Genomic DNA, 23,890 nt, shown 5'->3' on the forward strand with positions numbered 1-23,890 from the left:
AAAAGAGGGCCCTCTGCTGACAATGATTGCCCATCGAACCACAAACAACACAGTTCATCCTGTGTATATTTAGCAATTACCAAAGCTAGTAAAAAATACAGGTAGGTAGGGCATATTCATAGAAATCTATCCATAGATCTGAAACCATACACACATATATCCATAGATCTGAACAAACAAGATTATTCAGAGGACAAAAAGGATTTTCAACAAACAGAGAAAAAGGAGGTGAGGTGAAGTAGTGACATGTAAAAACATATTTTCCTACCTCTCAAAACAAACGAAAATCTTCAGAGAGAAAAGAGTTTTTCAGCACAAAAGAGAGAGAAAGAAGATGAAGGAGACTTGCTTCACCGCATGAACAAGGGAGGGCGTAAGGCAAAACCAACCAGGGGCATTATAAATACAATAAGTAGTAGTAACCGCCTACAACCGCTATTTAATGAGGTCGTGGGGTAGATGGTGGTTGCTATCCCGTAAGTTCAAAAGTCAAACACAAAGTATCTCATGCAAAAATGGAGCCCACTGCTATTATGTAATCTCTGTCAATAAGTTCACAATGGCAAAACATCAGACACCTGAAAAATACATTGAATCATAAAGTTGCACTTCAAAATTATTTAAAACCATATGATTTACAACTTCAAATGTACAACAAAATGTTGACTACATGCCTTTGTTCGGACTATAGGTTAGGTCAACAATTATGGCATGTTAGTCATTTTTTCAACATACATAAAAAACAAATGCTCATTTGTGGACGAAGTGCACAATTATACCAAAGTAGGCATCACTTCAACACATCAAACTACACCAAACCTCATGAAAAATTTAAATTTGAATTTTCCACATGAATGTCACAACATTTACTCAGTCCCACTAGTTACTGATGATTTTACATTGAATTTAGCATTTATTATGAGTTTTACTCGTTTTCTGTCATTTTTTAATTAAAAAATCAACAAACACCTAAAATTGTCAGAAAAATCTGAAACTCCTTAGGCACACATACCTACCCTTCATGACCACTCACAAAAGTTTGCAGCTCAATCTGAGTCTTTGAAGTGCAGCTTGCTTGAAAAAGAGCCCTTCACCGACATGATCGATGTGGGTCCACACATGGATCGACCCAACCAACATGAGGTTCCACAAGTGTTTTCAGACAAAATCTCACATGTGTGAACAATAACATGTATATGTGGGATGTGTTCTCACATATACCTCACATGCAAAAGGTTTTACAACTTCCAGGGTCGACGATTCGACCGTTATGCCGAAAATGCCCTCACTTGTGTAAATTCACATCAAACTACACCAAACCTCATGAAAAATTTAAATTTGAATTTTCCACATGAATGTCACAACATTTACTCAGTCCCACTAGTTACTGATGATTTTACATTGAATTTAGCATTTATTATGAGTTTTACTCGTTTTCTGTCATTTTTAATAAAAAAATCAACAAACACCTAAAATTGTCAGAAAAATCTGAAACTCCTTAGGCACACATACCTACCCTTCATGACCACTCACAAAAATTTGCAGCTCAATCTGAGTCTTTGAAGTGCAGCTTGCTTGAAAAAGAGCCCTTCACCGACATGATCGATGTGGGTCCACACATGGATCGACCCAACCAACATGAGGTTCCACAAGTGTTTTCAGACAAAATCTCACATGTGTGAACAATAACATGTATATGTGGGATGTGTTCTCACATATACCTCACATGCAAAAGGTTTTACAACTTCCGGGGTCGACGATTCGACCGTTATGCCGAAAATGCCCTCACTTGTGTAAATTCACATCAAACTACACCAAACCTCATGAAAAATTTAAATTTGAATTTTCCACATGAATGTCACAACATTTACTCAGTCCCACTAGTTACTGATGATTTTACATTGAATTTAGCATTTATTATGAGTTTTACTCGTTTTCGTCATTTTTTAATAAAAAAATCAACAAACACCTAAAATTGTCGAAAAATCTGAAACTCCTTAGGCACACATACCTACCCTTCATGACCACTCACAAAAATTTGCAGCTCAATCTGAGTATTTGAAGTGCAACTTGCTTGAAAAAGAGCCCTTCACCGACATGATCGATGTGGGTCCACACATGGATCGACCCAACCAACATGAGGTTCCACAAGTGTTTTCAGACAAAATCTCACATGTGTGAACAATAACATGTATATGTGGGATGTGTTCTCACATATACCTCACATGCAAAAGGTTTTACAACTTCCGGGGTCGACGATTCGACCGTTATGCCGAAAATGCCCTCACTTGTGTAAATTCACATCAAACTACACCAAACCTCATGAAAAATTTAAATTTGAATTTTCCACATGAATGTCACAACATTTACTCAGTCCCACTAGTTACTGATGATTTTACATTGAATTTAGCATTTATTATGAGTTTTACTCGTTTTCTGTCATTTTTAATTAAAATATACATGTACAGTTCCATTTTCAGAGTAATATTTTTTCTTTCACGGCAAAAACTTGTTCCCTCCAAATTGTAGTACGCCGGCTGCCAAAACGCCCAAATTTTTTGTTCCCTCCACTCCTCCCGCGCACCCCACCTATCAAATATTTCGCCCTCCCTTATATACGTCGTGCCTCTACCCCATGATTTACGAGCATCTTAACTACCCACCCCCCGACCTCATCCTCTCGTGCTCACCCCGATCCGGTGTCTTCGCCGGACGTTCTTCCATCTCGCATCTATCTCCCCGGCCGGTGGTCGCCATGGCCGGCGATCGTCGAAACGTCGGGGGAAGGAAAATCGCGCACACACGCCGAAGAAGGCGCCCGGCTCGAAGAAACGCCAAGGTAAATCTGTCGGTGATCGGCTTGTTGTTGTGTTTTTCGGATGGTTAGATCGAGAGATCGGTTTTACATGTCTACCACGCCCGTTTGACCTATATCTAGATCTTGCATATTTGATAGATCCAATCCCGACATCATACGTATAGGGTTTATCGTTTTTATTGCGTAGACAATCATGCCGTGCTATTCAATCTTTGCCATCCCGCAGTTGTACAATATTTTGCATAGACAATTGTTTGCCGAAACACTTAACTGAACTAATTCCAGCCGTTGCCGAAAACAGCCTGACGAGCTACAGTGAACAACGATATTGCTTCAGACTTTTATTCCTGAAGCAGAGTTTGATCTAGAACAATTGTTTGCTGTTTTCTATGGAACTAGTTAGTTTGCACGTGCAATGCACGTCTTAACAATGTAATGAAGTTTTTTAATCATGTACTTTGTTTCATCGGTCTATTTATTTCCACAATTTTTGTTTATCTATGTCTTTCAAAAGTCAAAAATCAAATTTCAGCACATATCTGAACTTCTATCGAGCACAAATCGAACTTCTATCAGCACATATCCGAACTTCTATCAGCACATATCTGAACTTCTATCGGTATAGGACTGAACTACCGATACCTCATTACGTGCATACCAAGCCCGCCAAGCAACCGGAAGGGTAGTATCCACCATGTGAGGTGGTAGTTGTCCAATAACAGACTGAAACCAGCTATCAACAGACATGCATAATTCAGTGTGCGAGGGCAGTCTCATGTGTCAATTATTTGTTACGTGTAGATATCTAAAAGCACATGATGTCCCTTAGCCTGGCATATGCCCCCTCTTATGTTTTGTTCGCCGACATCATACGTAGACTCTTATGTTTTCAATCATTTGCTGCTTGTACAATATTTTGCAAAGACAATTATTTGTCTGTTTTCTATGGAATTGGCCCCCTCTTATGTTTTGTTCACGCTCCGCTCTTCCGATTATTTCAGCGGAGACACAAAACCCCGTCAAGCCGGCATATGAGCTTGCCAAGGAGAAACAAATGCAAGAAAATGTAGTACGCATGGAAAAAATTTTCGCTGAAAGATATGGACCCGGCCACAAATTTCGGAAAGATTTCTCTCGGTTTTGCACGTACATTAGTGTATGGTGGGGTACAAATAGGAACTAGTAACAATCTAAAGGACACAGATCGCGAAGAGATGGAGGTCGAAGAGGACCCTTCGTATGAACCGAATCCGAAGAGATAGCTACTGCCGATGATGATCTTCATTCGGATGAGGATCGGCGCATCTGTCGGCAAAACTTCAGCTCAGTGTCCGTGGAACTATGTCCGAACTATGATAGGAAATACGTACATGCTAAATGTTTCCTACTAATGTAGCCTCTACTTTGCTTGCAGATAGTTGCTTCTTCCGCAATAGTTGCACGTAAGAAGCGATCCATACCTGAAGTTGCACCATCCAACATTGCAACAAGATCAATGGCAACAATCGAACTCGAAGTCGGGTCATCCGATGAGCCGATGACCACCGTCTGGTCCGAACACCGAAGGAGCACCCTCACCTAACCGGATCATGACATCTCGGAGGCAGCACCTCATCTCCCGAGGACAATCAAATTGTAAACTTTGAGCGGCAAGGTATGAAAATTCGTAAAAACTAAACACCTGTACCGCATATTTTCATATAAAAGAGAATCATTTCATATCTCTTCTTTCGTAGACATTGACAACATCCGGCGGTAGTAAGAGAAAGAGAGGTGGACGCAGGACGTACCATGGGCCATGGACTACATGAGTACACAAGAAGACATGGTGGCAATAAGATGCCAATTGAATTCACTGCCGGTGTCAGGAGACCCAAGGATTATGTCCGATCAGCAAAGCCGAGCAATGAGGTTGGTATTCACATCCGTGAAAAAATGCCGCTTGCAACACACTAGACACAAGTACAAGAAAGATGAAACTCTCAAACATGTCATTCCTCATGCTATAAGTACGGTAAGCGGTGAGTCCTGTACAATCTTGGTTTAACCTAATTAGTATGCTACATGATCAACTATCTAAGAATCTACTCGATTAATGCATCACTATTTTGAAGGGAAAGTTTAATATGGACAAAAATGATGAGGTGGCTCAAGATGTGTGCACCGATATGCTGCAAGTTAGTATTCGGCGGTTCCGATATAGGCTTAAAAAGGAGTATTGGCCGAAAATTAAAAATCTCACACTGGAGCAAGCATATCTCAAGAAGCCGCATCATGTAGAAGAGAAAAGCTGGAAAGAAGCTGGTGAAAAGATGGTTTGATGAGAAGTACCGGTACATAAACGTTATTCCTTTCAATAACGACTCTACCGAATTCTTACATTTCTCGATCCGGATAAATAAAATGCATGTACCGAACATAGGGACTGTGTGTAATAAATGGAAAGAACGAGAGAAGTCTGTGAAACAGGTTCCATACCACTCGGATCTCGAAGCTATGTTGCTCACTCGGGAACATCTAGTAAGTGTTCGAATTTCCCAATACAGTTCATACTTGTCATACACACAGTGTACAATGGTAATGTGCATTCTACATTTTTTCAAGCGTAAGGCTAAGCGACAGGAAGAAGAAACCTCTCCAATTGAATTTTTTAGAATCACACACACTAACAAGGATAACATTATGAGTGTTGAAGCAAAAAGTGCATATGTAAGAAATATTTCTTATTAGCACAATATAATATAATCCAGTTTTGTATGTTGTCCATGCAATGATTGTAATCTTTATGCAGGATCAAATGGTGGCAAAAAAAGCGGCGCCACGCAATGAAGATGAACCTGATTTGACCGATTTGCAAATTGTTCAGCTAGTTTTGAGCGAGAAAAGCCCATCCACCACCTGCAACAGCACATTCCTACCAAGATTGGGCGTCGCAACAAGTTCCAGGAAGTCTTCTGTCTCAGCTACACGCATCCGAGAGCTACAACAAAGACTGGCAAATCAAGAGCGAGAACTCCATACGAGCAGACTGAAACGTACCACGGTGAGATGCGAGCAAGACTGCAAGAACAAGATGAAAAATTTGAAGAGATCGGGAAGAAGCGGGAGGAAGAACTTGAAGCCGTGAGGAAAGCCCAAGAAGAAAAGACTCGGCTTATGAAAAGAGGTCGACAGAAATGGATGCCGTGCTTAATTTGCTCTTGAGGACATCCCAGCCACCATCCATGTCTCAATCCCGGGGCAACTAATCTATTGCACCACCGTCCTACAACATTATTAATCATAGGTCTTTTAATTTCTTTGTGTTCCAATTGTAATTTTCTTATGAATCTTTCGGTCTGTGAGAGACATATATACTTCTTGTGCCACCATTTAAGTATGATATTTATTGTCTACTTTTTGATATTTCGCCAGTTTTTTTGTTTACCAAATTTCACAAATAATTCAAATGCTCTCAAATTTTGTCAAATTCAAAAGGTGACGGAAAATGTCACAACGTCACTATTAAATGAAACCACGTGGCACCAATTTCTGGTCCCACTTGTCAGAATTTGTGGGTCCCACCAGTCAGCATTATTGGGACCCATATGTCGGCAACAACCTGGTCCCACTTGTCCGAATTTTGTGGATCCCACCGGTCAGAATATTGTGGGTCCAGCTTGTCATAATATTTTGTGGGTCCCACCGGTCGGCACCATGCCGGTCCCACATGACAGATATCCATGTCGGCGCCGTCGGACCCATGTTGTCGAAGCCAAATGGACCCACATGTAAGGCCACGTATGCTTTTTTAGACCAATCGAAACTTCCCAAGATTTAGATATTGACGAAAGTTGCAATTTTTCGTGACAAACCCGTCTCGTCAACAATGAACCTTTGATGTTGACGAATTTGCAGGTCGTCACCATCAAACATTTGACGTTGACGAAAAAATGTACCGTCACCCCCGATATTTTATGACGGAGCTTCCTTGACGAACCCCATGACGATCAAATTTTGTCACCGCGAAGTAATCCTTGACGAAAATTGGCCTTAACATGACGAAAGTGATTTGTCAAAAAAATTGTTTTCCTTTGTAGTGGACGCTCCAAGCAAAGTACATAAGATGTGATGGAATAAAAATATAGTTTCAGGGGAGGAACCTGATAATGTTGTCGATGAAGAAGGGGATGCCTTGGGCATCACCAAGCTTAGACGCTTGAGTCTTCTTAAAATATGCAGGGGTGAACCACCGGGGCATCCCCAAGCTTAGAGCTTTCACTCTCCTTGATCATATTGTATCATCTCCCTCTCTTGACCCTTGAAAACTTCCTCCACACCAAACTCAAAACAACTCATTAGAGAGTTAGTGCACAATCAAAATTTACATGTTCAGAGGTGACATAATCATTCTTAACACTTCTGGACATTGCACAAAGCTACTGAAAGTTAATGGAATCGAAAAATCCATCAAGCATATCAAAACAGGCAATGCGAAATAAAAGGCAGAATCTGTCAAAACAGAACAGTTCGTAAAGACGAATTTCTAAGAGGCACCAGACTTGCTCAAATGAAAATGCTCAAATTGAATGAAAGTTGCGTACATATCTGAGGATCACTCACGTAAATTGGCATAATTTTCTGAGTTACCTACAGAGAATTAGGCCCAGATTCGTGACATCAAAGAAATCTGTTTCTGCGCAGTAATCCAAATCTAGTATGAACCTTACTATCAACGACTTTACTTGGCACAACTATGCAACAAACTAAGATAAGGAGAGGTTGCTACAGTAGTAACAACTTCCAAGACTCAAATAAAAAATAAAGGTACTGTAGTAAAAACATGGGTTGTCTCCCATAAGCGCTTTTCTTTAACGCCTTTCAGCTAGGCGCAGAAAGTGTATATCAAGTATTATCAAGAGACGAAGTATCAACATCATAATTTGTTCTAATAATAGAATCAAAATGTAACTTCATTCTCTTTCTAGGGAAGTGTTCCATACCTTTCTTGAGAGGAAATTGATATTTAATATTACCTTCCTTCATGTCAATAACAACACCAACAGTTCGAAGAAAAGGTCTTCCCAATATAATGGGACAAGATGCATTGCATTCAATATCCAAGACAACAAAATCAACGGGGACAAGATTATTGTTAATGGTAATGCGAACATTATCAACTCTCCCCAAAGGTTTCTTTGTAGAGTTATCAGCAAGATTAACATCCAAATAACAATTTTTCAATGGTGGCAAGTCAAGCATATTATAAATTTTCTTAGGCATAACGAAATACTTGCACCAAGATCACATAAAGCATTACAATCAAAGTCATTGACCTTCATCTTAATGATGGGCTCCCAACCATCCTCTAGCTTCCTAGGAATAGAAGTTTCGCGTTCTAGTTTCTCTTCTCTAGCTTTTATGAGAGCATTTGTGATATGTTTCGTGAAAGCCAAGTTTATAGCACTAGCATTAGGACTCTTAGCAAGTTTTTGTAAGAACTTTATAACTTCAGAGATGTGGCAATCATCAAAATCCAAACCATTATGATCTAAAGCAATGGGATCATCATCCCCAATGTTGGAAAAAATTTCAGCAGCTTTATCACAAGCGGTTTCAGCAGTTTAGCAGTTTCGAGCAGTTTTTCGCGCTTTGCATTAGAAGTGGAAACATTGCCAACACCAATTCTTTTACCATTATTAGTAGGAGGTGCAGCAACATGTGGAGCATTAGCATTGCTAGTGGTGGTAATAGTCCAAACTTTAGCTATATTATCTTCTTTTTCATTTTCTTCTCTTTCCCACCTAGCACGCAATTCGGCCATCAATCTTATATTCTCATTAATTCTAACTTGGATGGCATTTGTTGTAGTAACAATTTTATTATTATGATTTTCATTAGGCATAACTCTCGATTTTAAAAGATCAACATCAGCAGCAAGACTGTCGACTTTAGAAGCAAGTATATCAATTTTCCCAAGCTTTTCTTCAACAGATTTGTTAAAAGCAGTTTGTGTACTAATAAATTCTTTAAGCATAGCTTCAAGTCCAGGGGGTGTGTTCCTATTATTGTTGTAAGAATTCCCATAAGAATTACCATAGCCGTTGCTATTAATAAGGATATGTCCTATAGTTGTTACTAGAATTGTTCCGGTAAGCATTGTTGTTGAAATTATTATTTTTAATGAAGTTTACATCAACATGTTCTTCTTGAGCAACCAATGAAGCTAACAGAACATTATTAGGATCAACATTAGTCCTACCATTCACAAGCATAGACATAATAGCATCAATCTTATCACTCAAGGAAGAGGTTTCTTCGACAGAATTTACCTTCTTACCTTGTGGAGCTCTTTCCGTGTGCCATTCGGAGTAATTAATCATCATATTATCAAGAAACTTTGTTGCTTCACCAAGAGTAATGGACATAAAGGTACCTCCAGCAGCTGAATCCAATAGGTTCTGCGAAGAAAAGTTCAGTCCTGCATAAAAGGTTTGGATGATCATCCAAGTAGTCAGTCCATGGGTTGGGCAATTTTTAACCAAAGATTTCATTCTTTCCCATGCTTGTGCAACATGCTCATTATCCAATTGTTTAAAATTCATTATGCTACTCCTCAAAGATATAATTTTAGCAGGGGGATAATATCTACCAATAAAAGCATCCTTGCATTTAGTCCATGAATCAATACTATTCTTAGGCGAGAGATAGCAACCAATCTTTAGCTCTTCCTCTTAATGAGAAAGGGAACAATTTTAATTTTATAATGTCACCATCTACATCTTTATACTTTTGCATTTCACACAATTCAACAAAATTATTGAGATGGGCAGCAGCATCATCAGAACTAACACCAGAAAATTGCTCTCGCATAACAAGATTTAGTAAAGCAGGTTTAATTTCAAAGAATTCTGTTGTAGTAGCAGGTGGAGCAATAGGTGTGCATAAGAAATCATTATTATTTGTGGTTGTGAAGTCACACAACTTAGTATTTTCAGGAGTACCCATTTTAGCAACAGTAAATAAAGCAAACTAGATAAAGTAAATGCAAGTAACTAATTTTTTTGTGTTTTTAATATGGAGAATGCAAACAAGACAGTAAATAAAGTAAAGCTAGCAACTATTTTTTTTTGTATTTTAATATAATGCAGCAAACAAAGTAGTAAATAAAATAAAGCAAGACAAAAACAAAGTAAAGAGATTGGGATGTGGAGACTCCCCTTGCAGCGTGTCTTGATCTCCCCGGCAACGGCGCCAGAAAATCTGCTTGATACGCGTACATCACGCGTCCGTTGGGAACCCCAAGAGGAAGGTGTGATGCGTACAACGGCAAGTTTTCCCTCAGTAAGAAACCAAGGTTTATCGAACCAGTAGGAGCCAAGAAGCACGTTGAAGGTTGATGGCAGCGAGATGTAGTGCGGCGCAACACCAGGGATTCCGGCGCCAACGTGGAACCTGCACAACACAACCAAATTACTTTGCCCCAACGAAACAACGAGGTTGTCAATCTCACCGGCTTGCTGTAACAAAGGATTAGATGTATAGTGTGGATGATGATTGTTTGCAGAAAACAGTAAAACAAGTATTGCAGTAGATTGTATTCGATGTAAAAGAATGGACCGGGGTCCACAGTTCACTAGAGGTGTCTCTCCCATAAGATAAATAGCATGTTGGGTGAACAAATTACGGTTGGGCAATTGACAAATAAAGAGGGCATGACCATGCACATACATGATATGATGAGTATAGTGAGATTTAATTGGGCATTACGACAAAGTACATAGACCGCTATCCAAGCATGCATCTATGCCTAAAAAGTCCACCTTCAGGTTATCATCCGAACCCCTTCCAGTATTAAGTTGCAAACAATAGACAATTGCATTAAGTATGGTGCGTAATGTAATCAATAACTACATCCTCGGACATAGCATCAATGTTTTATCCCTAGTGGCAACAGCACATCCACAACCTTAGAACTTTCTGTCACTGTCCCAGATTTAATGGAGGCATGAACCCACTATCGAGCATAAATACTCCCTCTTGGAGTTACTAGCAAAAAATTGGCCAGGGCCTCTACTAACAACGGAGAGCATGCAAGATCATAAACAACACATAGGTAATAAATTGATAATCAACATAACATAGTATTCTCTATCCATCGGATCCCAACAAACGCTACATATAGCATTACAGATAGATGATCTTGATCATGTTAGGCAGCTCACAAGACCCGACAATGAAGCACAATGAGGAGAAGGCAACCATCTAGCTACTGCTATGGACCCATAGTCTAGGGGTGAACTACTCACTCATCACTCCGGAGGCGACCATGGCGGTGAAGAGTCCTCCGGGAGATGATTCCCCTCTCCGGAGGGTGCCGGAGGCGATCTCCTGAATCCCCCGAGATGGGATTGGCGGTGGCGGCGTCTCTGGAAGGTTTTCCGTATCGTGGCTCTCGGTACTGGGGGTTTCGCGACGAAGGCTATTTGTAGGCGGAAGGGCAGAGTCGGGAGAGTCACGAGGGGCCCACACGCTAGGCCGGCACGGCCAAGGGCTGGGCCGCGCCGCCCTAGCATCTGGCCACCTCGTGGCCCCACTTCGTTAGTCCTCCGGTCTTCTGGAAGCTTCGTGTGAAAATAGGCCCCTGGGCGTTGATTTCGTCCAATTCCGAGAAAATTTCCTTACTAGGATTTCTGAAACCGAAAACAGCAGAAAACAGCAACTTGCTCTTCGGCATCTCGTTAATAGGTTAGTGCCGGAAAATGCATAAATATGACATAAAGTATGCATAAAACATGTAGGTATCATCAATAATGTGGCATGGAACATAAGAAATTATCGATACGTCGGAGACGTATCAGCATCGAAGGAGAATTTACAGTGCAACTCGAAGACCGAGGACTCAACAACTATTTCAAGGGACAGAACCTGTCAGAAGAGTCAAACACCACATCCAACAAGGATAAAACCTAGCTTAGCAATAGAAAGGAACTGGTTTCCTAAACTAGCTCATATTTAGCTAGAATCTATTCATAGCCTTTATAGCTAGTTAAATACTCTACAAATAGAGTTTGTGATAAGACTAGACTACGAGTCGTTCTCCTGGAGTTTATTTGCAATTTTACCTCATTGTAAAGTAGGAGGCTGTGATGATCTTATGTAACAGAGTCAATATTGTAATTCTATAGACATGCCTTGGACCCACATATGTGTCTGTTGTACCACTCTGAGCGATATAATACTAGTGGAACGGTGTTTCATTGGTGTTATATCAGACTGGCATACTACACCATGCAGTGGTATGCTGGGTCACCACACTGCGCCTCCCATCCCTCCACTGCTGCTGGATTTGCCGACGTTTCGACGGCTAATCTCTTCTGAGAGTCGGCACCGTCGCCCGGCTGGCACTCTCGCCGGACGTTTCGCCGCCGCTTCGCTAGCACGTCCCAGAACGTGGCGTCAAATTCGCCCCACCTCCACGCACACAAGGTGCTCGACGACTTGCCAGGTAGGCATGATTGGCCGCTGTTCATTGCCTCGTCTGCCGCGGCGCAATTTTAACAATTGATTTTGCTTCAGACATGGATAGCGAGGACAAGATGCTTGCCCTACTGCTGGAGGATGAGTAAACCTTCAACAACGACCTCCGGGATCATTTGCTGATCATCGCGTCCCTCCAGGACATGCTTGACGCCGAGGCGGAGAAGAGGAAGAGGCCGCGCCGCGGAGGATCAAGGCCAGGGAGAAAAAAGTCGAAGCCCCGACAGAGGATGGAGGGGCATACCATGCTACACAACAACTACTTCATAGATGACGCAACACAGACCGACAATTTTCAGCGCCGGTATAGGATGAGCAAGGGTTTGTTCATGAATATCCTCCATGGCATTCGAGAGTTCGACCCCTACTTCAAGCTCTAGCACGACGATATAGGCGTTGTCAGGTTCTCGTCGATTCAGAAGTGCACCGCTGCCATGAGGATGCTTGCATACGGAGCACCTACCGATACACATGACGACTACCTTCGCATGAGTGAGTCTACTGCCAGTGAGTGTATGTACAAGTTTTGCCGAGCTGTGGTGGGAAAGTTTGGCAAATACTACAAGAGAGGGCCAACTTAGGAAGAGACTGCAAGGATCATGGCACAAAATGCTGCCAGAGGATTTCCTGGAATGCTTGGTAGCATCGATTGATGCACTGGTCATGGAAGAACTGCCAGCTTGCTTGGCAATGTATATACAAAAGACGTCATGGATATTGCAGTGTGGTGCTTGAAGCTGTGGCAGATTATAACATGTGGTTTGGAATTCTTTTTTTGGCATGGCGGGATCACACAATGACATCAACGTGTTGCGGCAGTCTCCGGTGTTCAACAGACTAGTGAAAGGGCATGCTCCACCATGCAACTATGAGATCAATGGCCACCAATATACCAAAGGGTATTATCTAGCCGATGGTATATATCCAAAATGGGCCACTTTTGTCAAAACAATCTCGGCTCCATCAGGTCAGAAGAATTTCCACTTTGCTGCGCGACATGAGGCTTGCAGGAAGGATGTCGAGCTGGCATTTGGTGTGCTTGATACGTCTCCGACGTATCGATAATTTCTTATGTTCCATGCCACATTATTGATGATATTTACATGTTTTATGCATACTTTATGTTGTTTTTATGCGTTTTCCGGAACTAACCTATTGACGAGATGCCGAAGGGCCAGTTGCTATTTTCTGCTGTTTTTGGTTTCAGAAATCCTAGTAAGGAAATATTCTCGGAATCGGACGAAATCAACGCCCAACATCATAGAATCCCCGGAAGCATCCAGAACACCCGAGAGCCGCCAGAGGGGGCCCACAGGGGCCCCAGATGACAGGGTGGCGCGGCCAGGGCCTGGGCCGCGCCCCCCTATTGTGGCATCGCCTCGTCGCTCCTCCGACTCCGCCTCTTCGCCTATATAAAGGTCCCTGACCTAAATCTTCGAGACTGAAAAGCCACGGTACGAGAAACCATCCAGAGCTGCCGCCATCGCGAAGCCAAGATCTGGGGGACATGACTCTCTGTCCCGGCACGCCGCCGGGACGGGGAAGTGCCCCCGGAAGGCTTCTCCATCGACACCACCGCCATCTTCATCACCGCTGCTGTCTCCCATGAGGAGGGAGTAGTTCTCCATCGAGGCTCGGGGCTGTACCGGTAGCTATGTGGTTAATCTCTCTTCCTATGTACTTCAATACAATAATCTCATGAGCTGCCTTACATGATTGAGATTCATATGATGATGCTTGTAATCTAGATGCCATTATGCTAGTCAAGTGGATTTTACTTATGTGATCTCCGGAGACTCCTTGTCCCACGTGTGTAAAGGTGACAAGTGTGTGCACCGTGTGGGTCTCTTAGGCTATATTTCACAGAATACTTATTCACCGTTATGAATGGCATAGTGAGGTGCTTATTTATATCCCTTTATGATTGCAATGTGTTTTGTATCACAATTTATCCGTGTGCTACTCTAGTGATGTTATTAAAGTAGTTTATTCCTCCTGCACGGTGTAATGGTGACGAGTGTGTGCATCGTGTAGTACTTGGCGTAGGCTATGATTGTGATCTCTTGTAGATTATGAAGTTAACTATTGCTATGATGGTATTGATGTGATCTATGCCTCCTTTCGTAGCGTGAAGGTGACAGTGTGCATGCTATGTTAGTACTTGGTTTGGTTATGTTGATCTGTCATGCACTCTAAGGTTATTTAAATATGAATATCGAATATTGTGGAACTTGTTAACTCCGGCATTGAGGGTTCGTGTATTCCTACACAGTTAGTGGTGTTCATCATCCAACAAGAGGGTGTAGAGTCTAGCATTTATCTATTTATTCTGTTATGTGATCAATGTTGAGAGTGTCCACTAGTGAAAGTATGATCCTTAGGCCTTGTTCCTAAATACTGTAATCATCGCTGCTTGTTTACTGTTCTACTACATTTGTACTATCCGCAATATTACCACCATCAACCACACGCCAGTCCTGGACAGCAAAGCACTTTTCTGGTGCTGTTGCTACTGCTCATACTTATTCATACCACCTGTATTTCACTATCTCTTCGCCGAACTAGTGCACCTATTAGGTGTGTTGGGGACACAAGAGACTTCTTGCTTTGTGGTTGCAGGGTTGCATGAGAGAGATATCTTTGACCTCTTCCTTCCTGAGATCGATAAACCTTGGGTGATCCACTTAAGGGAAACTTGTTGCTGTTCTACAAACCTCTGCTCTTGGAGGCCCAACACTGTCTACAAGAATAGAAGCTCCCGTAGACATCAGTGCTTAAAGCTCAATTTGCAATTGTCTGGTACCCTGCTCTAAGCTGGTCTCACGACCAAATGTGGGACGTGATGCAGCCTTGTGTGATCATGCACAACATGATCATCGAGGATGGCCGCAGGAATCATGCCAGGACACATGTTGGTCCCTATGAGTGTTAGGGCCCTCTTGTGGAGGTTGATCACGAGTTGCCTGCATATTTCGCTGATTTCCTCGCCATGCATGTAGAGATCCGTGACAGCAATGTTCATGATCAACTTCAAGCTGATCTCGTTGAGCATTTGTGGAGGATCAAAGGATTATCAGCAAATACCGCGGTACCTTGATCTAGTCCTATTTATTATATTTGTTTAGTTGTTTTATTGTTTGTTGTATTTTAACTTGAATCTCCGCAAACATATTTATTTGTATGATATATTTAATAAATGGTTGTATTTTCAAATACCCTTAAAAAAGTTTGGGGGCGACGTTTGGGGGACGCGCCTGGGGAACGACATCCCCCAAACGCTCAATCCGGCGCCGTTTGGAAAACGATTTAGATGACACGACCGGAGATGCTCTTAGATTGCATCGCTGGGGCCAAAATTCCTCCCCTCAAAATGACTTAAGCGAACTAACTATAGTTTTTTTAGGGGATCCAACTAGTTGTTTGGTTTCATTATTCACACATGTTTGAGGCCACGTCTTCTCCCTACTAATGATCTTATCATATTATCCCCACCATCACGCATAGCCAAGATAGGAGTTTCTCTGTTTATTTGGTCCCTAGCTAATACGGATAGTAATGCATAAATTTAATCCCTTGCTAATACAAATAGGGTTTATCATTGCCTTACGCGGTAATCAAAAGGAGTATTCACGCGAGGAGGGTTAAAGGGGGAGGGGGTCTTTTTTCTTCTTAAAAGGTGGTGTTACCTTTGTGATCTTTGGGACATTTTTTTTTTTGACTTAGTTTACAGAGAGACCCCCTCCCCTCTCGCGTCCCGCGCCGCCCCCCTGCGGCGGCCGGGCGCGCATCTCCACCTCTGCGGCTAGCTCCCCCTCCCCTCCTCTCCCCTGCCGCCGCCGTCGGCGTGCGCTGCCAGGCCTTGCCCGTGCGGTGTCGGCGGTGGCGGGCCGGACTCTACCCGTGGCTACGACGGGGGCGCGGGGGCCTCGGGACGGCGGCGGTGTTCTTCGGCGGGCGGTGGTCCGGCGCGGCGGCGTGGTTTCCGTTCGTCGGGTGGGAGGAGGAGCGGCGGCGCGGCCCTTTGTGGCGGAGCGAGGCCGGCAGCCGGGATGCAGGGCCTGCTACGCCCAGATCTGGGCCCAGGCGGGGCCCGGAGGGGCTGGGCGGGCTGCCGCGTCTGGCTCGCCGGCGGAGCTCCCTGGAGGCGGAGAAGTCGCAATGGCGGTGGCTGGGTGTCGGCGGTGCTCCGGCCGGCCTTCTGCAGCTCGGCAGTGGGGACTTTACGGGCCTTTTTGGGCCCAGCCGGGCCAGCTGGGCCTGGTTTGACCTCGCTGCCATGTCCGGTCGGCTACCGCGAAGGCGGTGGAGGTAGTTCCCTCCCGCGCGACTGAGGTGCTGCGACCCCCGGCCCGGCTACTGCTATTCTCTACGTCCAGGCCCTGCTCCGGTGACCACAGCGAGACGTCGTTGATGGCTTCAAGACCGCGGTGGCGTGTGCTGGTGGGCGGAAGTTAGGTGGAGCACATCGAAGCTTTCGGGGTTGTGGGTTTGGTGGGCGGGAGAAATCCTTGTCGGCGTGCCCGATACCGACACGGAGACGCCTGCGGGTGTCACCCTGCCTTCTTGAAAGGCGTCGGGTGTACCTCCTCCCCGATCCCTTCCACGTATCGGGGGAAACCCTAGGACTCGTCCGGGCAGCAGCGGCGTCGTCGTCGCTTTCCTTGTTGAAGGTGTTGTTTGATACGTGGGCTTCGGTAGGCTGGGTGTCTGGTGGAACTACTCGGAGGGCGCAACGGTTGCGAGTCATCTTCGTTTTTGTCGAGCTGCCAGCGTCAGCATTGTTTTCTCTTTTCTTTCTTTTTTGTTCCTTTGGACTTGGTTGTGCTGCGGTCCCAGCGTGCCTGTTGTATCGGTTGGTTGTTATATTAATATAGCGGGGCGAAATCCTATTTCAAGGAGGATCTTTGGGTCATTTTTGATTTCCACATTTGTTCTTCCTCTCTAATTTCTCCCTAACACTTATTACTTTGGAGGGATTTGAGTGTGAAGGATTTGATCATTTAGTTTTCTTGCTTTCAATTCTTGTATAGTGTTGAGCTTTTCATTACGATTAATTCGAGCGAAAAGATCGTGAGCTTGTTACTCTTGGAGGGTGACATCCTAGTTAGCTTCGCGGTTGGTCCTCCGGTGATCTCTTTGTGGGAGATTGTGAAGAGGCACGGGCTTCTCCTTCGTGGATCTTGTGAAGTGGTTGTGGAGCTTGCATCTTCGAAGTGGAGGAAAAGCTAGCCATAAGAAAAAGGTCTTTGTCCTTTGCGGTATTGGCTTGGAGAAGAAGGTGAGCCTGCATGGCATGCGAGAGACTTTCGTGGTAGTCTGCATCTCCAATGTGACGTACCTCATTTCGTGTGAGGGGACATGTGAATACATCTTCGTCTTCGCGTGTCTCGGTTATCTCTACACCCGAGTTTATTTTCCTTGTGATAGTCACCGTGATTGAAGTACGTATATCTTGCTATCACTAGTGTTACATATATATTATGTCTACCTTGCTTAGCTTGAGTTGTTGTTGTTGCACTTAGTTGAGCCTAGCTTATTTAGGTTTTGTGCTTGTAAATTAAATGTTAATTTAATTTTGCATTCTTATCAGCCAAATCCGTAGTAGTTTTAAAAATTCCTATTCACCTCCCCCCCCCCAAGGTCACGCGACATCTTGTCCTTTCAAATACCCACAACATCATTAGAACTCAGAGAGAGATAATTGCAAAGAGAATGAAAGATAACATCCATTGCATTGGATCAATTGTTTCATCACCTAGAGGGAAGTCACCCATCATCTTCCATCAAATATCATACTTTTCCACCTTGTCGGTGACAAAGCTCGGATTGCAAAACTCCGAGAAAAGAAATCCCAAGAGCTCATGTCACTCAGATCCCATACCCGTGAGCCACTAGTTTTGCTATCATGCCATCGACGATGGAGTAAGCCCCAACTATGCTGGCAGGGAGAATAAAGCACGACTATGACGATCACCACATTTTCGCACCAACACAAGGCGATATGTGGAGAAGAATCTAAAAAATATATCAAAAACAAATACAAAACTATGACGATAGATCGAGAAACAAGGTCTTCCCACCTTGTCGTGTCGCAGTAACAAGGGATGGTTTTGCAAGGCTCTCCACTCCACACTGAAGTTGATACTTGACATTTCATCATAGCTAGTACTTTGAAGAAACATGAAGGTTTAGGCAAGACAACATGAGTAATGTTGTCCCCTGACCATGGCTGGCGGAAGGACGACCCGAATGAGGGCCATTGAGACGTACACCACGATTGAACCCAAAGTCAACATCGTCTCTTCATTTTCCATTTTATGCAATGTTGTCGAAAGATCAAAAATCAAATTATAGCTGCAATTGGATGGAATTTATATAGCCACTTTTTTTTACCAATCCTCTCTTGCATTTAGTTTTTTTTTTGTTTGTATAAATGATGAATTGACGTCATATATGTGTGTAGAGGAAATCTCCATTGTGTTTATCTAAATATACCTTGGCTAAGGAAGTTCTTAAGTGCCGTCAACCCATATCACCTTCAACTTGTGTTAAATTAATTAAGAGCTCCTTAAGTGATAGCGAAAGAAATGGGTCAGTATGAAGTGTCTTTTAGAGCAAAGGGAAAACACATGAGTGTCGTACTGTTTGAGACCATGGGATGTGAATCTTGGATTGTTCTGGTTAAAAAAAAGGAATTTTGGAGGATATCATTCCTCACTTTTTTTTTCTACACAGCTTGTTTGGTTTATAGGATTTGAAACCATGCGATTTCTTTCATGCAAAAAGTTTCCCTTAGACCCCATCGAAGTTTTACTTTTTCTATGACAATAGCCGTTTATTGGCATATGGACAAAGAAAATAAACCTTAGTTTTAATTTCATGCAACGCAACCAAACATACATGTATTATAAGTTCATATGTGTTCAAATGCTATATGGTTCACTATGGCATGTCATCTTACTCAATACTCATATATTTTCTTATTTCCACGTTCTGTAAATCCTTTGGTAAGCCTTTCGTTTTATTTGATGAAATTCCTACAGTATGGGCTGTTTCCTATGAATTTTGGGGAAAACAAACATAAGGCCGTACAACGTGTTTTCATTCAATTTTTTGTGTCTACAATTCCTGATTGTTTTTTAAAACCAAATCCTGCTTATTTCTATGCAATACGTACTTCTGAATGGACAATGATTTGTCGTGTCCCCCTGAGAACTGAAACATGCTCCAACTGAAGCGACAACCACCGCATCCATCCCCTGGAGCTAGCTGGTCATCGTACGGCCCTGGAACTGGAAGTGGAGGTGCTTCCCCTCCGGTGCCGGCAGCCTCACCGCCACACCACTCAAACAAATATCCTTGTGCACTTGTGCTCGGTCTTGAGTACGTTTCGGTTTTCTTCGTTTTAACGGGCACAACTCGCGCAGATGTGGTTTTTTTTCAAGTGCAAGCTGGTAGAGACGGGCAATGACAGATCTGGCGTACACGTCGTGGAAGCAGTTGTGCCCGTGAACCCGTTAGCCGTGGCCTCCTCTTCCTCCTGCCCGACCCTGCCACGCTTTCATCAACTGTCAAATCGCAATTAGTCGCCGCCGGCGTGCCCCCTCGCCCGTCTCGCGCCATCGCCGCCGTGCCGCAGATCCCACGGTCGTCATCACCCCTGTCCACCGCCGTATGGTCGCAGCCCCAATCTAAAGCAGCAGCAGCAGCCATGTCCACCGGCACCGCCACGCCGGGCCTGGTCGTCACCGCGACCGACCCCATCCGCTCCTTCCTCTCCTCCGCCGCCGCGTCCCCCGACCTAGCCGCCGACCTCCGGGACCTCGCCTCCGCCCTCTCCTCGGCGCCGGCCGTCCCCTACCGCTCCATCCGCGCCATCTGGTGCGCGGACTCCTCCCCCGGCCGCCCGCCTCTCAGACAGCTCCTGCAGGGCGCCCAGTTCGTGCTGTCCAGCCCCAAGCCCCGCGAGAAGGTGAGTCACAGCCGCGGCAGCGCTCGTGGTGCGGTGTGGCCAAAGACAGGCTTCTGATTTTGCTCTGATCGTGCAGAGCGATGAGCTCAAGGCGAGGCTGGAGAAGCTCCGGGAGATGCAGGAGAGGAGGGAGTACGCGGAGCTCGTCAAGGACGTCGCGCCCAAGGAGGACAACACCGAACCCTTCTCCTCCTACAAGGACCAGCTTGGATTCGGTACCAACCATCACATTCCTGCGCCTGTATCTAATTCGTTGATGCAATCATCCTAATTAGTTCATAAAAACAAATAAGAACGATCTTTCATCAGCTCCTAAACTGGGACGTGCATTGTTGGTTAGGAAACAGCACTAAAAATCATATAAGCTTGATTGCTGGATGCAATGATTGTACTTCCAGAATTGGAGTGTTGCAAATTGAAAGTTTTGATTTGTAGTCAGTCGGCTACAGAAACTAGCTTTCCCCATGTTGGATTTAAACTTAGATCAGTTACTAATGTTAACCACAAGCGCACTTAAAAAATGCACACACAAGTAGTTGACCAATCATGCAGATTTCAGATTTCTTTGACTTTAACTGTAGGTGCTTGTTGCCACGCAAATGACCAACTGTAGTGATTAGAGTAAATGCCCGTGACAAACTGTTGGCTGATAAACTGTATGCGGTCTGCAACTTTAGGATTAAAATTGACTTAATTTGAGTGAACAATGTCTGGATATGTATAGATTCATTGAACATACGCCAAGTATTTAGAGCCAGAGGGAGTAGTTAGAAGTATACTTATCCTCTTTGCATACTATTCTGTTCACTTCTGCGCTTAAACTGCTAGGAGCAGGTGTTATGTTCCACTGGTTAATCGGATCATTCCTCTATTTCAGGTCTACATGTTGTGGTTATAATGTTCACTGGTTATTTGGTCGGAATGGCAGCTTTCAGAGCTCTGTTCAGCAACAGTCCTGTAATGGTAAGTCCATCCAAATGCTACTTAGTGGTGCTTCCATCATGTCATCATACAGAGTAGTTATATGTTTTTGAACAAGAGTAGCTTTTCTTTCTTAATGTAGTTGTTTTACTCGTACCTCATTTGACCCTTCCTGCTAGACAATATTGGGAAGCAGATCAGTAAGGCTGCATGCCTGGATTTACATCAATTTGCTATTGCTCATGTCTAAACCTGTCAATATAGTGATATGTAATTCGCTGGTATGATTTTTCAGAATGCTGCTGGAGGCATCTTAGGAGTGGTGGGTGGCATGCTGATGGAAACAGTTCTTTTCATCATCAGATCATCCAGTAAAGAGTTGTCTCCGGTTCCAAGATCATCCAGTAAAGACTTGTCGTCTCCGGTTCCAAGATCTAAGAAACTTCAGTAGACACTGTGATGCGTTTTGATCTTTCATGTGCGGTGAGGATGATGTTGGGATCTTTGTGCTACGAAGTATAGCATGTGAAGTTTTGGATCATTCAGATGTATGTAATTTATTCAAGGAAAAATACAGTTCATCTTGTTCAATCAAGAGTACTAAATGGGAGATTCTATTTGCAAAGCTTGTAGTTACTTACGGTGGTTAATGTCTTCATGCTCAATCAACCTACATCTGAGCGTTTTTGTGTGACGAATCTCCAAATTGCCATGTTTAAGGATCAGGGGTAGTTCTGAACTCCGTGTCGCATCCAATTTGTGTGCACTTTGTTGGTTGTGCTCTGTCTCTCAAACCACGTATGGATATCCCCTCAAGGCCTCAACCAAAAGCATCATGACCGTCAATTGCCAAAGCCTTTGTTTGTATATATTTTAGTGCCACTCCAGTTGCTAACAAACTGACAAACTGATGGATGGCGATAAAATGATGAGAGTAGTTGGTCACTTCAGTTAACAATGGCTTGCAGTTTTGCGTAGAATAGACTTGTGCAGTCCGCAGTTGATGTAGTACTCCCTAGTCATGGAGTACCTCAAAGGAGTGCCCTCTGTTGGATATTTTGGTGATCTAGGCTGCTTTCCTAGGTCAGATATTTTGGACTGCTACAGTAGGGCGGCACTACTGTAGCTACAGTAAGGCGGCTCTACAGTAAATGGTCACCTATCCTTATGTGTTGTCTTGATCGGAGACATCGATTTTGATCCAACGGTGCTGGTTCCCCTAGTGCATAGTGCTAAACATATAAAAGGGGTCAAATGGCCTAGAAGAGGAGAAGTTGAAGATGGCTGCTGCTCTCTGCCTTCTCTCTTACACACCCTCTCTCAAGAACAAGCCACCGATCAGGCTAGCACTAAAGCACTAGGAAGAACCTAGCACAAATTGCTCCATCCTGGTGTGAGCAATTAAACAAGAGGAGGCATGGCATCATCTTCGGACCAAGGTATTTCGATCTTATTCTTTTGTGGCTCAAACTAGAGCTAGTTGATCCCGCTTGGATCCAACAATGGTATCAGAGCATCTAGCTCTTAAGTTTGAGCCCTCTTATGTTAAGATTCATGCTTGATTTATCAAGCCAAGATCAAGATCAAGGGCATATGCACATACCCATGTGTTTATGTTGTCACCAAGACAAGGCATATGCCCAAGTTGCTTCGTGAAAGTATTTTATGCTTATGTTTAAAGGTCGTTCTTCCTGGTTATTAATCATGCCTTAAGTTTAAGCCTTGTTTTCTCAAACTCCAAGCCCTAACAGACTATGTGACACTCTAGGGTTTCAATTTGAGCTATTAACTAAAGGAATTAAAGCTCTTATGTTAAATTCCTATTTTTCCAGAAACCCTAGAAATGTTGTCCTCTTTTCCCCTCCTCACTTATGAGCTTCGGTTTAAGATTGATTAAGATTTAAAGGGGAAATAAGTTAATTATGCACAAATCTTGATGATTTTCCCCAATCCGGAACCCTAACATGATGAAAATTTCCCCTGTTTTGATGCACATGGTTTCGGTCAAGCATGAATTGAAGTGGGGATTGGTTGATTTGATGCCGTAATCAACCCTAAAGCAAAATCCCCAAAATTAACGAAACCCTAAATTATGAAATTCCCCATTTTTCGAGGAACCCTAACCCTAATTCAAGATTAAGAAGCGGACGATTACCTTATGGGCCTCGTCGTCGTCGCTGGTCACGGCGGCGTCGGAGCCATTCTCTAATGTTGGCAGGTGTGCTCGGGTTCAAACCCGAGCGGCCTCGCCGTCCACTGCACCGGCCGGCAGCTCGTCTCTACGTGCGCTTGTCGCCGCGCGGAGCTCGCAGCCGTGCTCGGAGAATGGTGAGGGAGGTCGCCGTCGCGGGGACGCCCGCACGCGCGCGCCTCGCCTCGCACGGAGGCGCCGCCTGCAGCCGCTCAACGGAAGCCGCGCGCCGGCCAAAGCCGCACGCAACTCCGGCGAGAGGGCTCGGGTGACGCCGAGTCTTCTTCCCCGTCGCGTGGTGCTCGCCGTCGCCGTCTCTTGGTCGCTCGGCGTCGCCATCGCTGTCGGGAGAGGAGAGGAGGAAGAAAGAAAGGGGGCTAGGGTTTTTTCGCCGGGAGCCGGGAGACGGTGAACTGGTTTTGTTCCAGCTGCGGTCGTTCCTGGCCGTCGGATCGCATCCGACGGTTCA

At 44.0% G+C, this 23,890-nt stretch overlaps 1 protein-coding gene across 1 annotated transcript; it reads left to right on the forward strand.

Moving 5' to 3' along the window:
- The first annotated feature begins 20,045 nt into the window (after window positions 1-20,045).
- LOC124646487 lies at window positions 20,046-21,870 on the forward strand. Its single transcript, XM_047186592.1, has 4 exons — window positions 20,046-20,309; window positions 20,386-20,524; window positions 21,187-21,272; window positions 21,526-21,870. Exons 1-4 carry the CDS (start codon window positions 20,049-20,051, stop codon window positions 21,679-21,681), a joined length of 642 nt encoding a protein of 213 aa, XP_047042548.1. The 5' UTR covers window positions 20,046-20,048; the 3' UTR covers window positions 21,682-21,870.
- Window positions 21,871-23,890: the final 2,020 nt, after the last annotated feature.

Source organism: Lolium rigidum, chromosome 4 (assembly GCF_022539505.1).
Source record: "Lolium rigidum isolate FL_2022 chromosome 4, APGP_CSIRO_Lrig_0.1, whole genome shotgun sequence".
NCBI lineage: Eukaryota > Viridiplantae > Streptophyta > Magnoliopsida > Poales > Poaceae > Lolium > Lolium rigidum.